The sequence below is a fragment of the Tympanuchus pallidicinctus genome, unplaced genomic scaffold (assembly GCF_026119805.1).
Source record: "Tympanuchus pallidicinctus isolate F22 unplaced genomic scaffold, pur_lepc_1.0 scaffold19, whole genome shotgun sequence".
Classification (NCBI taxonomy): Eukaryota; Metazoa; Chordata; class Aves; order Galliformes; family Phasianidae; genus Tympanuchus; species Tympanuchus pallidicinctus.
The window spans coordinates 3,009,958-3,027,905 of NW_026294710.1; the positions used below are offsets into that span (position 1 = coordinate 3,009,958).

The 17,948-nt window shown below is 37.5% G+C and overlaps 1 protein-coding gene across 2 annotated transcripts in view; it reads right to left on the reverse strand.

Annotated features, from left to right (window-relative positions):
* The window catches only part of SLC2A13 (solute carrier family 2 member 13), a 137,554-nt gene that overhangs the window by 64,530 nt on the left and 55,076 nt on the right, over positions 1-17,948 (reverse strand). For both annotated transcript variants that reach the window (XM_052681115.1, XM_052681114.1), the window contains exon 4: positions 10,318-10,426. In XM_052681115.1, the coding sequence (XP_052537075.1) occupies positions 10,318-10,426 (109 nt within the window). The remainder of the gene's footprint in view (positions 1-10,317; positions 10,427-17,948) is intronic.

Sequence of the window (17,948 nt, forward strand, 5' to 3'; positions counted from 1 at the left end):
TCATCTATCATTTTAAAAAAATTACATTAAGGCAAAACAACAACGAAAAGCAGCATTAGCAGGATTGTTCGTTGTTCTTCAAGATTTTAATAACAGCTTCTCAAAATTCTGGCTAGCTTCCCTCTGAAGACTACATTAATTTTTATGAAAAGACGGTGAGGTGGAGGGGGCGAAGTGTTCTTGTGCACAGAGTCCCTGTTGAAACTACATTTTATTAAAAAGAAAACATTCTTCTAGATAATAACCCAAGGCAGTAGTCAAAAGGGAATGGGAATAAGGAAACGATTTCCCACTGTAGCTCACTGAGTTAAAGGTTCAGCTTTGGAAGAGAAATAAACAGGTGTAAAGCATCAGAGATATCAGCCAAAAATATAATTTCAAGATTTATGAAGGAGAAAAAAAATGCAGTGTTTCAAAAAAGATTGAGAATCTACATTTAAGTGCCCATTGTAGGACCTCACATCAGTACCCTAAATCTGCTTCCTCCGCATTCTTTGTTATTTGTTTTTAAACCTAAGAAAAAATATAATGCAAATAAACATCAGTCTCAAGATTAAGTGCTTGGTAGTCTAATATTTATTTATATTTCAGTTTGTTTAGGTTTCTTTTTGCTTTTACAATAGATATGTAGGTTAAGAGAATTATTGGGAGAGATATGGGATATAGAAATTTAACTCAAGGAAAATGCTCTTTGATCTGACCCTTGTTTTCTGTAGTATGCATACTAATTCAAACACCAGAAAACTAAACCTCATCTCTAACATAACAATAGAGAATGTACCAGTTTGAGCAATTAGAAAGGATGAGCTTCCTGCTTGCTTAAGAGACATTTTCAGCCGAACATCTCCAAGCACTAAACCATGCTCTGATAATCACTCCAGATTTTACTTCCCTTAATTTCACCCCATTACTTCCATTACACAATACTTTGAACTATTTGCCCGATTTTTCTGATACCCTTCAAAAGTTTTATACCTGAATTACGCATCCTTTGATCTCCAATATTTCATCCCCCAAAAGATTTGGCTAGTTAAATTGACAAAACAAGCAGCATCTTCCATAAGACGAACTCTGTACAGCTTTAATCTAACAACTCCATCATGATTCATCGGTCTGTTTTGCATCTTTTTTTTTTTCTTTTCTTCAAATGCCTTAGAGCTGCGATTTTTCTATTTCAAAAGGACTGAAAAAACAAAAAGCACAAGAACTGGAATGAGCAGAGAGAACCTTCTGGTGAGAGGCAGCCTTGCAGCTCTGTGTACTGCACTGCCCAAATAACCCAAGCCTCAGGTTTTTGCTTGCTGGCTTCACAGTGAATTTCAAATCTATACTTACAAACTGACTCAGACCATTTTCTGACCATCACACAAGGTCAGCACAACAGGAGAAGGAAGATTCGCTTTCTGTTCAATGTTATCTTTAATTTGAAACCGAGCATAGAGTGGTTTTAGTGCTATCAACACTTCACAGTGCTTCACAGGTGTCTTTTTTTTTTTTTTTTAAATAGGCTCTCACTGGTATCCTGAACAAACTCTCAGTTATTTCAGCTGATAAATTACAGTCTTTGGAGATAACACACGAAACCCTTAAGCTGCTGAGATGTATGCACAGTTGTACACACACAGCATGGGGTGCTGCAGACCATATGCAACAAGCACTCAAAAATACCCAAGAAAAGTATTTTACTATTTTACTAAACAGGCACAGAAAATGATACATACATTTCAGCAACATCATGACAAACTAAAAATGATCAAGTTTACTGAAGTGCCTTTTTTTGGAAAAGGTCCTTTCTTCCATCCCATTCTTGGAAGCCGAGCCCTTCTCTGGGTACTGAAAGCACACCCACATTCCAGACTTAAGGGAGGAGGCATCACATACTCTTCACCCCATCTCAGCATCCTCTCCCTAAGGCAAACAGTTAATTTTATTCTCAGGCTTGCTGCAATTTTCCTTAGCTGGCTAACTTGCTATTTGTTTGCTTATTTTTTAATTCTCGGGTACAGCAATTGGCATCTTGTCATCAACACATCCATGGTTCAGGCACTATCTATCAGGTTGCCATGGATGACATGATCAATGATGATGACAATCCCATGATGAGGTAGAAGAGAAACTTCAGGACAGGAGATGGCAAAAGGGTGGGGGCTCCTTCTTGGCCTAGACCCAGAGGAGGGCCATGGGGAAGAGCTGCCTTGGCACACACGGCCTTTCCCAGCAGTTGTAAGCTGTGCCCACGACTCCTGTAAAAACACTGTCATCAAATACTGCCTACAATTTCTGCTACCTGTTCCCACTTGTAAGTATCTTAATGTGTTCCCATTTGTGAGCATCTGAACTGCTGGCTTTTAAACTCTTCCTGTCCAATTAGCAAATTTAAGACCCCAGATATCAGGCAGCACCTCCATTTCTGAAACAGAATGTGTCCTGCTTGGTCACATCCAAAGCCACAGCTCTTCTCGTCAGGCTGCAGAATAATTTTCCAGATTTAAGATGAGATTTCCACAGACCTAGTAACTTTCCAATTCAGATCTGCAAATTTACTAAGAGGAAAAAATACTACTGCACTAAAAAATAATAATGTATGCTCCAGGGCTTGGAAAACATGTAGCACTGTAGAGTCTTCATGCAATAATCCAGTGTCTGATAAAGACAAATAGGTGACTATCAGGTGTTTGGAGCTCCTTTTTTTTTTTTTTTTAATATGTTTTTTTGAAGTTTTTGAATGTTTCTGTTATTTATAAGGAAATAATCTCAGCTGTGACAATAGCACATTGTCTATGGATAGCAAGAAAGGCTTTTTAAGTATATTGATAGTAAAAGGAGGACTAGGGAAAATGTGGATTTGCTGCTGAAAGAAGTGGATGCCCTGGTAACAGGGGACACTGAGAAGGTGGAGCTACTGACTATCTTCTTTGCTTCAGTCTTTACTGCTAATACTGCTCCTTGAGAATCCCAGACCCTGGAGGTAATAGGGAGAATCTAGCGAATGGAAGACTTCCCCTTGGATCTGATCAGAGAGCATCTAGCCAAAATCAATGCACACAGATCCATGGGCCCCAATGGGATGCACCCACATGAGCTGAGGGAGCTGGCAGAGCTCTGAACAGTTCATCTTTGAAAGAACTGTGTGCAGTTATACATAAAGCATCTTTCAACATGAAGAAAGGATAATATGGTAAAATGAAGGTCACTCCTTAAAAAAAAGCAACACGTTATTGCAAGTATTTATTAAAACTCAATAAAATATTTAAAGGATTATTAACTGAAAAGCAAGCAGGACTGTAACATACAGGCTTTCTTTTGGTAAGGCCCCTTCTCTAAGGCCCAAGAGGAAGATGCAAAATTTAAAATATGAGATATGAATGAGACATTTTCTCCACAAATAATACTGAAGGGCAAAAACCTAAGCAAGTAGCAGCTTAATGCTTTACAGCATTAACAATTAAGTCTGCCAACTGCCAAAACTTCTCAAAAGTGTCTTGACAACATTACGAAGGCTGTATTTTAAAAACATATTAATGTAAGTGCCCCTCACTTCAGTCAGATTTAAAGCACTGTTGGATCTCAGGAGTATTCAAAAACAACTGAGTACAGAAGTTACTGGTCATGCAAAAAAGAAGGTGACATGGCAATCTGCTTGGAAATTATTGTCACTCAGTTTAAATCTAAATGGAAACCACACTAAAAGATACTTCATTCTTTAATACATGCCATTCAACTTGCATGTAGTCTTAACATTGTGTAAGCTTCTGGGATTTTACTTTTTGTTTTAAAATGCACAACCAAAAAGAACTTAATACAACCTAAAATCAAAGCTACAAATCACAAGAAAAGTCACAGAATTGCCAAGGTTGGAAAAGACCTATAAGATCATCCAGTCCAATCATCCACCTATCACCATTATTTGCCACTAAACCATGTCCCTCAGTATAAAATGTGACCTGTAGTTACATTTTTCCAGTACAACCTCTGTTTACAGATATCATTAACTGGTTTCCAATATGCAAACCAACAGTCAGTGGTCCAGCAAAGTCTCATTTCAATGACCAGTTTACTAATTTTAAATCTGGCATAAATCATACATAAATTCATTTTTAAATTCTGAAACTCTCTATGGCTGCTGAAGCCAAAGGAGAAAAGGTTGCTACTTGTATTGTAGTTTACAAAATCCTGAATAAATAACATTTAATGAGACACTTTTTACCGATCTTCAACCCAAATACCAAGGGTTTATCAGCAGCCACTGTTCTGTGCTACCTACTCTATATTTTATTTAAAAAAAAAAAAAAAAGGGCATAAGAACTGGAATTCAAAGCAGAGTTTCTCTATCTTGACTTTCCCAATCGCTGAGGGTTAAATCACAGGTTGTTCCCCCAGGGCAGCTGTCCTTCTGAGGGCAGGTGAATACTGCCTGATGCTCAGCAGCTGACAGGAGCCAAAGTTTACGGCTCCTCACATGTTGGAGCCCTGTAATTGCTGCACAATAGACCCAGCTATTAAACCTGTCAGGAAATACTCTCTGATTCTATTAAACTCCTCTCCAGCAACCATTACACTTCAGAAATATCCTGGCCTCTTTCCAGCCTCGTTCCTATCCTCTTTCTTTCTCTCATTTACATTCAGCATGGTGTTCATTCATTTCTCATATTAATTGCTTTTAACATTCTTAACTTATCTTCAAACCTTCAATTTCCAGTTGTTATACAACTTCCTCTTGTCTTCTTTTGTCTTGTCCTTTCTTTTTTACAGCTTTTCCTTGTCTCTCATTGCTTTGAGTTTTTTTCCTTCCCCATGTATTAATTTCTTCCACTTCCTATTTCTTGCCAGTTGGAAAAAGTTGCCTGTTTTTATCATCCCTTTTTTGTTTTCTTTTCTTTTGTTCACTTGCACAGATTAAAAACCCAAAACTGGTAAAGCTCAAAAGCATCTGTGGACCAAACCCAGACATTAATATATATTTAACATGTGGATTCACTTAACTTTTAGGAGATGCATGGATTTCTTAACATTAAAAGGACATTTTGTTAAGTAGGAAAAACAGATCATGTATGCAAGCAAAAATAGGAGCCTAAATGTTAACAAAAATGCTGAAGGCCTTAAGTGCTCCTTGTTTATACATTACACCATGTTTGTGCTACAGAAAGCTTTTCCAGCACAATGTGAAAAGATAATGGCCAATGACTAAATTAACACCACATTAAGGTTATTGTTCCAGCTGCAGAACGCAGTACTTTGTCTGCCTTTTATGAACTCCACTTTTCTTAAAGTTCTGCAAGAACAGAGGTATAATCAAGATGTTACAGATATCAAATACCTCAGACGTATGGTCTTCTTTGGGGCACAGGCAATCTGTGAGAAGACACATCAGCCAGTCCCAAAAATGCCAGTACAGGTGACAGTACCTTCAAGAAATTCTGACAAGACAATACTGAGCTGCCTCCAATTACGGCTAAATTACTGCTTAGTATTCAAGGGAACTCAGTATTGTTCCGAAAGCTTTCTTGTCCATGACAGTTTTTTTCTTTTGAGTGCAGTAAAGCTGCATAGTGTCAGGAATGTTTTCAGAAGTCAGTCTTGCTAAGATTTGAGAATGTAGCTAAAACACTGACTGAAGTCTTTGCTTCTTTCTCCTCTACTGAAGTTTTTCACCAGATAATCTGAAATAGCCAAATCCTTCAAGCCTCATCTTCCCCATGCCCCCACCCACATCCTCCCCCCCCCCAAATATTTTCTGCCTTTTTATTGTTATTACTATTATTATTAAAAGAAGGAACCAATGGGAAAATTGAGCTTACAGTTTTGCCATTAAATGGTCCTCTCCTCCCATATTTTAAGAACAGTCACCGTGGGCTTGAACATACCTGCATACCCCTGTTTCAGCACACTTTTGGGACACCTTATTATTAGATAGCTAACTTGCAGCACTCAGTATTTTGGAATACCATTTCTTCCCAGGGTCTTTCTCAATACCTTGTCAGACAGATTTGTTAAACGAGGCTTGGAAGAATGAGCTTCTGTTTTCAAGAAGAGAAAATATCAGAATGACAAGAAACTGGAAAGCTAAACTATTTCAGATCTGCTTGCAGAAGCGTTAGAAATGGTTGCCTAAAATTGCCTGACTTAATCTTTTACAGGCAAAAGCTTTGACAAAAAGGAAACATTTTTTCTACTTCAGGCACCACCTCCAGCAGTGGTTATCTTGTTCTTAAGGGGGGGGGGGAAGAAAAAGGAATGAAAGTAATAGGTCATTGAGCTTTATTCTTTTAATGACTAAATTTATCATGCTAGCATTTGTTCCCATAAGAGTCACATGCTCTTTAGCCTATTTTTACACTCTGTGTCTTTTCTAGATTCACCCCCTCAATGCAGAGGTTGCTCTGCATGCTGTTCTCACCATTTCAGTAACATCTTGTCCTTGACTAAAGCTCCTGGTTCCCCAAAGTTGGATGACATATGCGCATACATGGCTGACACAATATGAAACTACACCAGCTTATTGCACAGCGGTGTGGCAAGAGTCTTCAAGAATTCTTACCAATGTTCTTTGAGTTCTTGTTTCACCGTTCCCAAGAGAAATCCAACTACATATGGACTTTGTTACCCTCCTTGGATTCACAACCGATGAATATTTTCTGGTTAAAAACTCGATAAGGGATTTCTGAACCCTTAAACGCTGAAGAGTTGACAACTGTTGTTGTCTCTGTGTTTTGGGGTTTGTTTCTTGCTTTTTAGGATCTCTCCTGCTCCTGGGGACACTTGATGATGATTTTTAGACCTCTGAAAAACTCCTCTACACAATTTCCTACCTCTAACACCCATACTTTCTAATTATTGTTTAACTACTTTGTTCCTTATACTTTCATTTAGTTTTCCTGCTTTGTATTTTTTATCACTATTACTAACACTCATTTATTTACTAGCTTTAAAGATCCACACAAACTCGCTCCTCTGAGAATTCCTTTCTAAAATACAAGATTTAACAAATCCCTTTGCATCAGAAGAAATGGAAAGTCCCAAGTTAAAAAGTTAGAAGAAGCTGGGGCCCATCATGCATGCCACCAGGCTCAGTGCTCACAGTGCAGAAGTGTGCTGTGGGAATATGTATGGAGAAAGGGGCAAAGTACAGGCTGCTCAGTGCTCTACAAGGGAAAGGCAGGCAACAGCAAAACAGGATGGTAAGACCTTTCTCCTGCAGCATACAAGGAGGACATTCAGCAGCACCAGCAAGTTACAGTAAACAACAACCATCAAAACATTTTTTTACAAGCAATGGGTTTTGGTAACTGAGTTTGCAAAAACAGTGAAACCCTACAACCTCCATTTTCCTGCTGCTACAAAACAGAAATCCCAGAATGACAGAACCAAATGTTAGGGAGAGAAACGTACTCTTTAAAAAATTAATACAATCTGACAGTTCCACAAGGTACCATTTAATTACTGCATTAAAAAGCAATCATCAACTCTATGCAAGCAAACCATTAATAGACAGATGCTTACTTGTATTTGAAAAATATCCTTTCATAGGAGAATGTTTATCTTGCATACTTGATAAATAAAAACTTTCTTATATAAGATTGTTAAAAAATACTAGATATTGCAAGTGGTTTACAAGTCAGGCATTTAACAACAGTGCCTTCACTTGTTTATTTTAGGCATTTTCTTGTTTTAAAGTCAGGATTCAGAAATGTTTTATTGCAGTTCTGTCCACCTACACATCCAAAAGCAAATTAGGTCAATTCTAAACTATTTGCAAAACCTCCTACAGTTGAAGTAGTTTGAGATTTTAAAACATGTAAAGGTTGAAATAAGCAGAGTCAACCTAGCAGAGTCACAAACCTTGTAAACTGCCAGGTTTTGGAACTGGCCTAGGAATACATCCCCAAAGCAGCAAGAAACAGCATGCGAAAAAGACTGCCCTTGGCCAAAGGCTGCATCCATATAAACTATACTAATAGTTACATAATGTTTATTATATCAAGTTCTCTGATTGCTTCTAAATTTATTTCTACTTTTGGAATCCATAACATCTAACATCCCATGGCAATGAGGTCCATCCTGTAACTATGTGTTGTATGAAAAGAATGTTCCCTTGTGTTTATTTTACTGTTAGGTAAGAACCAGAAGTCAACAGAACTGATATAAGAATTAATTACTAACCATAACCTTCCCAATTTTTGCACAGCATTAATAATTTTATATGTGTATTTCTTTTATATGTGTATATGTGCATTTCTTCTCAACTTATTTCTTTTCCCAGCTGCAGAGTTCTGACTACTGTGTTCAAATACAGGTGTCAATCTCCCCATACACAACCTGGTTTATCCATATTTATAAAAAAAACAATATCTACAGCTGTTTGAACTATTACAGACTGATCATGAATATCATTGTTGTTTATATATTGAATTATATTCAGCTTCAAGATCTCGAGACAATTCTCCGCAGCAAGCGTTGCTGCAAAGTATTATAAAATTAACACTTGTGCCACTTCCCTTGTCATTTTGTGTTATTTTCCCACAACAGTTCATTTTCACAGATTTGGGATGTTAACCTTCTGAATAGTGTACAAGTACAAGCTGTTTTTTTGCTGTTTAACCTCCTTCATAAAGTTAAAAATGTCAAACAGCAAAGATCTCCAAGTAGATTCCTGCAGGATTCTACACAGGACTTTCCTCCACTGTGACATTTTCTTCTTATTCTTTGTTTCTTATCTAAAAAGTTATTAACCCAGGAGGATTATTTTCTTACTTTTGTGATCATGTGACTTCTTGAAGAAACTGGCTGCCATGGATGAGTGTGGTTGGATCGTATGGCACAGTCCTCACATGCCCACCAACTCTCCTACCATCAGACTTCAAGCTATAGAATGCATCCAACAATTACATTGCTTCTTCTTCATTATCTTACCTTCCCTGTGTATATGTTTTTCATATTCATAAACACATCTCCTCCTTTGATTCCGTGACAGTTTTAATTTTGGTATGGTGAGAAATAAAACTTCCTGGACTGGAGCTTCAGACAGAGAAAGTTACGTTTCCAAATTCTGTTATTATGCATTTGAAATAGTCCAGACCTATTGAGCACACCCTGATTAGATCTAGACAATTCATTATTCATTTTAATCTGCTTTTTCTAACTCTACAGTTTGCAACAGAACACTTGAGGCATCTTAAGTAAGTTCTAGTGTGGGAATTTTCATATTTCCTCCATAATCAACACAGACGCAACAAGGGTCTTTAAGATTTATCTCCTGCTACTGTTCTCATGCCCTGACCCATACTGGACCTAAAGACCCTGTTATGTTGCTTCCTCTGCTGTGCCTGAAGATTTCTTCAGAGCTCCTTCTGTGCCTTCTGATTTTTACAGGTAACTTAGCAGTTGTGCGTTCTCTTCTTTCTCATCCTGGGTTACAATTTCCACTTTATAATGTCACTCTTTATAAAGTCTATTTTGGACTTCCCTTCTTCACAGCTTAACAATACTATTTGTCTTTTTTTCCACTTATAATAGATGGTAGATATTTAATATTTAATACAGAGGCTTTCAATACACTAAAAGCTTTATTATTTAAGCTCTTCCTTTTAACTATTTCTTAACCAGCTTCCTCATTCAGACATAATCTCTCCATAAAATGTTACTGCAATGTATTTTAGAATTCCTCTTAAGTAACAGAGAAATCATGATTGTTATGGCTACTCTTGAAGGGAAGCTCAGCTGTAATTTCATCTTAAAGTAGGTCTTGTGCAATGTACATTTAGCATGAGCTACTCCTCACGTGAGCTGACAGTTTATCAGGAAACACAATATATTCTTTTTCATCTCTGCATCTGCTGAGTCTTTGTACACGTAATAGAACACATGATAAGGCAAATGTTTCATCCCTTAACATCTTACCTTCTGTAGCACTTCACAGTAATTTTCCATTCCGTTTGCATGGTCAACAGTCTCATACTCACAGCATTTTGATTTATTTGCACACAAATGCAAGTCATAAGAGTACCTTCTTATCTATGCTTGCATAGCTTGGACTGTAAACCCCAGCATATACTAATGTCTCTCTCAGAGTAGTTTGCAATGTCATGTCTATATAAACATTTACCCTTATACTAACGTCTTGCATCACTTTGCTGAGATGCCAAATATATCAATATACAGATTTAGAACCAGCATTCCATCTCTCACACTCAATTTCTCATATTTCAGATTTTCTCCAGAAGGCCATCTACAACTGGTCCAATTTTTCTCCCTTTTTTTTTTTCTTTTTTTCTTTTTTTAAATATATTTTTAAAAGAGAAGCAAGCAGCAGATACATACATGACGGTGTTAATCCCTGACAGTTGTTGAAACATCTGCAGACCACAACCCACAATTAAGGCTCTTCGAGTTGGAGGGTATGTTAGCATTCTGCAGATCACAGGTCCAGCTTAAAAATAAAAAATAAAAAAAAAAGAATACGTAACAGTTCTTAAGTGATCTCTACAAAACAATGCTCCCAGGCACAACAGGTCTTGCACCTTAGTTTCACACAAGCTTGGCCTATTTCAATTATTTTTGAACCACTTGATCAGTTCAGTTCTACTTTTCCATACTGTACTACAAATATGATTATCATGAAGCACCAGGCAAAAACATGAAACAATTTTTGGATGCAGGGCACAGTTCTATGGATGGCAGATGTACGGTTCCCCTATACCATACAACAGACTGCACATCTGCTGAAACTGAATGTACACACACTTATCACAAAATATCTTATTTGTTTCTTTTCTTAAAGCTCCCAATGTTTTTGTAAGGTTACTTCAAAAATGCCATTACCCACTGCTCAGAGCTGCTGGGTCTTCCAGATGGAAACGTTCTCCCAGTTCCCACCAATGTTCTCTCAATTTCCATCAAATTACTGCAGGTTTTAAAGGTGTGAGAGAGATCTGTGTGGCACAGTTCTAAGGCCAGCAAAGGGAGCATAAATTAATTAAACCTATTCCAGCTTGGTAGCTGGTTTATGCTCAAAAAGCAGACAATACTTTCACACTGAAGAGAAAGCCAAACATTCCTGGCAAACAAAGTTTTCTTCTCTGTATCTCAGAGAACTTTAAAGGGTCCTAAAAACATTTCATACAGAAAATGATATGAAATCTAGCAAAAATATAAATTATTTTACTCCATTATTTACTTGATTTTATTTCTGCAGACAGCTTTGTTTGGGCCAGAATAAACTCTGGTGAAATATTCTAGGTGTTACACATTTTATCACACCTGATGTATCTCTCAGAACAACTCATATAGATGACATTATATGTTGCCATAAAAACAAAAAAAATAAAAAGAACAAAAAACCACAGTAATGCAAGTCATAGCTGGTGGAGAAAAGAATCTTTACTTTATGGCTATAGTTTCACATTTTCATCAACCCCCTCCCCCCCCCGTATAGGAAGTATTACATGCACTGATTCAAAACCAAAAGCTGTACAGGTCTGTTAGCGAAGAACGATTTGTATACATAGCTACTTGCCTGAGGAAGAGTTATTTTCATGAAAGAAAAAAAAAAAAAAGGATTTCTGCCACCACTTAGCTTTGCTTCTTTGTCATTAGCAGCAAAATCTAGCACGACGTTTTTTCCAGCTGGTGTCCAGGTAACCTTGCATGCAGACAGGACACAGCTGTACCTATTCTGCCACAAGGCCACAACACAACCTTCAATACATCTCTAAGTAAGTCACTGATAAACAGAACCAGAGTCAAGGTAAGATATTCTCAAGCAGGATGTGTGGCACCAAAGGACTGAGTAGCCCAAGTGAGATTTCCTTGGCAGAGGGACAAGAAGAAGCAGTACTGCTGCTAGCTAGCAACTCTCCTCAGCTCCAGAACACTCACGGACTCCAAGTCAAATGGAAAACACTACTATCTCAAACTTAATTCACAACCTCAAGTCTTCATGCTCTGCATCCCACCTGAGCAGGAAGGCTTTGGGCTTAAAAGGCTTTGTCCACAACAGATTCTGCAGCATCCTTTATGAACCCACCGTGCCAAACACCTATGAGCATCTGCTCCATAAAATGCCTACAAAGTTCTCAATCTACAAAAATCTCAATCTCAATCTCAATCAAGCTCAAGTCTTGAATTTTGAATCAACAGCAATGCTCACTGTAGCAGAAAAGGAGGCAAGAGTGCCATACGGAACTAATGCAAAGATTTTAACAATTTTTGATCCATCTGATAATTGATGGAAGTTACATAAAACCCGATTCATAACAAAGCATCATACAAAACAATTGAAGACATTAAAATGAACAGCTCAAAATTAAAGCAGCTGTTCCCAGACAATGGTTTGCAACTCAGAGGGATTCATGAACTCTCAGCAAAACTTAATTGCAAAAATCGGATTGTGTGCCTGCAGTTTGTGTGCCTGCAGATTGTATCCCTGCAGAAAGTCCAGGGCCACATATTAATGTCTGCCTTGACCTTTTCTGTCAGCTAAATTCAGTAAGCACTGATTTTTTTTCATATTTCATGATGCTAATGATAATACTGTTTATACTGGAGACTTAAAAGCTTCACTACAAATCTGCATCATAGCAATGGCATAAATGAATAGGTATACACAAAATTCAAGGATTTTCTTTCATAAAATTCACAGCCTTCAGATTTACAAGCCAATAAACTCACTGATAGACATAAAAGAAATTGTTATCTCTGCACTAAAGAAGCTTTATAAACTCAGCTAAAAACCCAAATGACTTTTGACGTCTGTTTTTAAAAACAGAAAGAGCTTTATTTTTTTTCTTAAAATTATCTACCCTTATACTATTTTTGTGTTTCCCTGTCTTCAGCCCTGCTACTCATTTTTTATTGTGCTTATATACTACAAACACCTTAAAACTGCGCAACTGCAGGCAAATAAATCATAATTGGCCACAGCAGAAAATGGTTCTAAACTGAAGGATGAAAAAAAAAGCCTGAACGTATTTTTACACTGAAAATACAACTTCAGGAAGCTAAAACTGTAGTTCAGTAGTTTGATAACTGCTACATTTCTTCATATTTATTCCTATGGAGGAAAATGGCACAAAACAACAAAATCAAGGGAAACAGATGATGCAAAGGATGCACCACAAAAAATAAAATTTAATATTTGGCACATTTTGCAGTGGAAAAAATAGATGTTTGACTCCATAATACTTCTCCCTTCCTGCTCTTGTTTTATCATTCCTGCACTTGAACTTGAGATATCACTGAGATGTTTGTTTTTCTTCTACTAGCGGTGAATAAAAATGAAGTCAAAAAGATGAGACCCACTAATGTCATCATTAATTTAATGAGACTAGATTTGCTCAATTTTTTTTTAATGCCGTGGCTTAGATAATTACTTTAGCTGAAGTAAATTTCCTTAATGCATATGTTTACCAATGTTCACAATACGCTTTAGTAAAGGGCAGCCAAAGTGGTTCTAGCCAAAGTGCAAAATGGCAGGAATAGATAAAGAGCAATGGGAAAAAGGACACTAGGATAAGGATATAGAAGGTGACGTTGCACAAAGGATTGCTGTGCTCTGATCAACTTTTTCTGAGCTTGGTCTAACTATTATACCTAACCAGATATTTACCTGATAAGCAAAAGGGAAAAAACAGCACAATTTGGGAGTTTGGCCTTGTGCTCAAAAAAAAAAAAAAAAAAGAAAAAGAAAACAAATGAGCTGTGCCAAAGCCATTTACAGGTTTAAAAATCCATTTGTCAAGTAACCGAGGTGACAGCTTGTGGCAACAGCTTAAGACGACATAGGGTTGCTGCCACATTTTGTGTTCTTACTGTAGAAGACTGTTCCTGCAAAAGCAAGCTTACCAAGCAAGAAGAGTTACCCATCAGTACAGCATCACTTCAGCTCACTCTACAGATAAGCTTTACAAAGCTGCTCTTATCCTAAGTCAATGCCTTCTCTTCCATCCAGACACAGCTTCCCAGAGCTGCCCTAGCGTCATGAGTGGCACAAGGAAGGATGTCAGGCTGGTGATCTGGATGGCAGAAGGCTGACATGGGAACCACTCCTCTCATTTGGCTTTCCTTACAGCAAGGCAACTTCCAGCCCAGCATCTTCTGCATCATCTGGAGAAAATGACTCCACCTACATCAGCGCTCACTGAGGTTTTCTGCACAGGACTGATATTCTAAAGCAAGCATTTTCTTTCCCAGTCTGATATATGCTATTTTCTGAGAGCATCAACTTCATTCATTTTTCCTTTTTTATTTACCAAATAAAAAAATACCAGAAGTAGTTTTGAGATTAAAACTGGAGTATTTATCCTGGACAAATACAAAACCATTACACCTGTATATCAAGCTCTTCTCCACATTTTTATGACCCTTCCACTAACTCCAGAAGAATAACTTGCAGCACTAGAGGAAGCTCCTCACCTCAGAGTTCTCTATTTTTTGGAGATAGCTCAAAAGGATGCTTGAACCTTTTCCTTCTTTTTCTTTTTTATGTCAACCACTGAACAAGACAAGAAAATTCTGCTAGCTTGCATCTGAGGCTGAGTCTATTTTTGATATTCCAAAGCAAATACATCCAGCGGTATAGCAAGACAATTTGCTCTAGCAGAAAACAGTAGCTTAGACACAGTCTTTTCAGTTTCAGAGATTTAAGGAAATACAAGGAGTTTTTCCATGCCTACTCAAACAGAAAGAGGTTTTTTTTTTTTTCTCAGGAAATACAGATTTCAAATAAACTGTCTCTTCAAATGATCTTTTTAATCCATACAGAATTATTCAGAATAAAGATTTTTTTTTTTTCTCGTGTTGTTTTGACAAGAAAATAGGGTTGGTCTTCTGGGAATGATGAAAACAAAACAATTTTCTTCTTTCTAAAAAGAAAAAGAATACCATCTTTCCCCTAGTACCACATTCTTTGATTCAGAGCTTTGGTGATGGAAAATCTATGTGACTGAGTACTTGCACAAAGAAAGCAGCAGTTAAGAATGCCTTTGAATAGGACAAGCAGTGGCATGTGGGGAAGCAAAACAAAAAAAGGAGTGTGTTTTGGCTCTGTATGACATGTTTTGTACAGAAACGAGAAGCCATGGTAATGAATTCCTTTCAAACTGGAGACACCACAGCAAAGCAGGATACAGAGATCAGCAGCAATTCACATGATGCCACTGGGAGAAGCGGCCACAATGACTGAAGAGAGACAATGACTGAGGAGCTGGACCACTGCCTGCCAAAACCTGAGCAGGGCGAGGGGCTGGGGAGGTTTGCCTGCTTCTTCAATGGGAGAATGGCTTGAGACAGAGGAAAATCAGGACCTCGTTGTGCTTTCTCCTGACACAGTAACTGCCTTGGAAACAAAGTAGGACGTGTTAAGGCTGACTTTAGCATACCCTCAGCCTGCAGTGTGGTTTGAAGCAAAAGGCTCCTTCTTTTCACCCTCCTCATCACCTAACTAATGGCAGTGCAGAGCGTTTATCAGTTCCGAACTGGAAAGCTTTTTTTTTTTCTTTTAAGTTGAGGAATGACACTTAAAAGGAAATTGCAGTCAGGGAAATTTCAAGATTTATTTATTTATTTGCTGAAAAGAGCATCAAAAAAGCTGATGACTCAAGTTCCTTCCAACCTAATCAGTAACCTACTCTCAAGCTGATCCTTCCAGCTGTTACCCTATTAACACTCACGCAGATATTGCATTCTGTTTCCTGAAGAGAGCACTTCAAGCCTTACACCTTCTGCACATTTTTCTGCTAAGATGTTAGTTTAGAATGTGGTTGCATTTGTTTTGTTTTCTTCTGCCTTACCCTCTACCCCCATTTCCAAATGAACTATCCCTGTTCCTGCCACAAGCTGCTGCTTTTAAAGGTGAAAACCATGAAAAAATGAACATTATTAGAATTAGTGTAAAGAAAAAAAAAATGGAGCTCAGTGAAAATCTCAGTGGAAACTTTTGGCTACAGTCTGTTGCATGCTCACTCCTTTGTTTACTTTATTAATAGCACATTTAGTTTAGACCACCCATGGGGCCTGAATAACTCCTGTTGTTTTTTTTTCTTTTTATGTTTATAACATTAGCATAAGTTGTTCATTTTAAAAAGAACACGTGCCATTTTTTTTGCTTCTGCATGATACATCTCAGTTGAGTAGCAAACCCAACCCAACCACCTGCGTTAGCACGGTCACTGACTACTGGAAAATTGCAATTAAAGACATAGAGAACAGATAGCAATCTCCTGGGCTAAGGTCTTAAGAAGTGTTTCTATCATGAGAATTGAAGATTATGAAAAGCTGATGGTAATGACAGTTTTCAGGTCCTCCAATTTCTGGAGGATTCACATACAGCCTCCGTGAATTTGTGTGTGTGAGCCACTCTGGAATTTCAGACATCATAAAGTACTTCACAATGAAGTATGATTCTTGGCACTCTTGCATCTGATATAATCATCATCACCTATGCAAAAGCAGAATGGAAGCAGTTCACTCCTACTTGCACAAAGAAGAAAGCCTATGGAGAATCAGATAAGGAACCTCTTCTCATTTGTTTCATAAATGCTGTCAGGGGTAGCAACAAATTGCATCCAGCAGGGTGCACAGAATGTTCTTAACGTATCTTCACAGAAAAGTCTCACTGGCTTCCAAGAATTAACAAGAAATTGCCTTCTGCACAAACTTCGGAGAGTTTCTCAACAGTAATTCTTGCTAAGGTCAGTAAGACAAAAGTAGCTGTATTTATGTGAAACTGTTTGTACAGCTGCAGTATTTTTTGCCTGCTGATTAACAGGAGAACACACTGTGGGTCTGGCTTTTGTTTTTGAAAGTAATTTCAAAACCTGACAAGCAGATATCCTGTATCATCAGCTGCAACTGAATCACTGAGCAAAGGCATACAGAACATAAAAAACTCTATAATATTACATGGAACAGCAGGCAAAAGGCAGCTCGTCACGTCAAGACTCTGGTTTTAGGAAAAATAGAATTAATATTACATAACAGACAGTTCAAAGTCCCTCACGTACTATGGATTACATGAAATTTGAAAGCTGCTTAGCTTGTACTGAGTTGAAACCCCTCTGATCATTTTCAGCATAACGATGATAGAATGGCATTGCCTAAATATGTTTATATGGAGTTTCCTTATACATACAAAGTATTTTAAGCAGTGGTTCTTTAAAAAGTTATTGAAAACCCAGTGGAGTGTTAAGATTACAGCTAATATCTCTTTCCATGTCAGGCATGGTTTTTCCTTCAAAACAAAAATCATATATATATATAAAATCAGTCTAAATTGTAGTAAATTAACTGTTTTATTAATGTGCTACATGTGATAAAAACATGTAGGACAAAGACCTCTTCACTGCCCCTGTAAAACTCACAGATCTTATAGTTAGAAAGGAAGATCATCAAGATTTTATTAAATCATTCAAGAGCCTGAGGCCCGTTTTTCAAAAGAATACAGGGATTCTGAGATTTCCTTATGAATTTCAGCAACTGGTTCTTTATGCTGATTTTAGACTCTCAGTGAATTAGCTCATCAGCTGAAATAAAGGATAGTGCACAAATGACAAACATCATTCAGAAAACACTAACAATTTTTTTTCTCATTTTCTAAGATAGATAAAAGCTGATATTTATGATTCATCTCAGTTTTCTCTTCCACTCCCATATTGATTTGTTTTAGAATGTTAAGTTGAAAGTTCAAGCTTGGGACAGATGTCATCTTTTTAAACAGTGCTTCTTGTACTTACAGCTTGTCCTAATACAGGAAGTTTTTACACAAGTAAAACAGATCTATTAAGAGTGGATGAAATGCACATCAGAACTGCTATTTCACACACTTAAGCGAAGGGTCATCTCTCAGACATCTGCAGTGATCTGAGCCATTTCAGTTTCCAGAGACGTGTCTTTTGTGATAGACACTAACAAAAATGTTAAAATACCAATTCTAAATGCTACAAGAGTGCTATTTT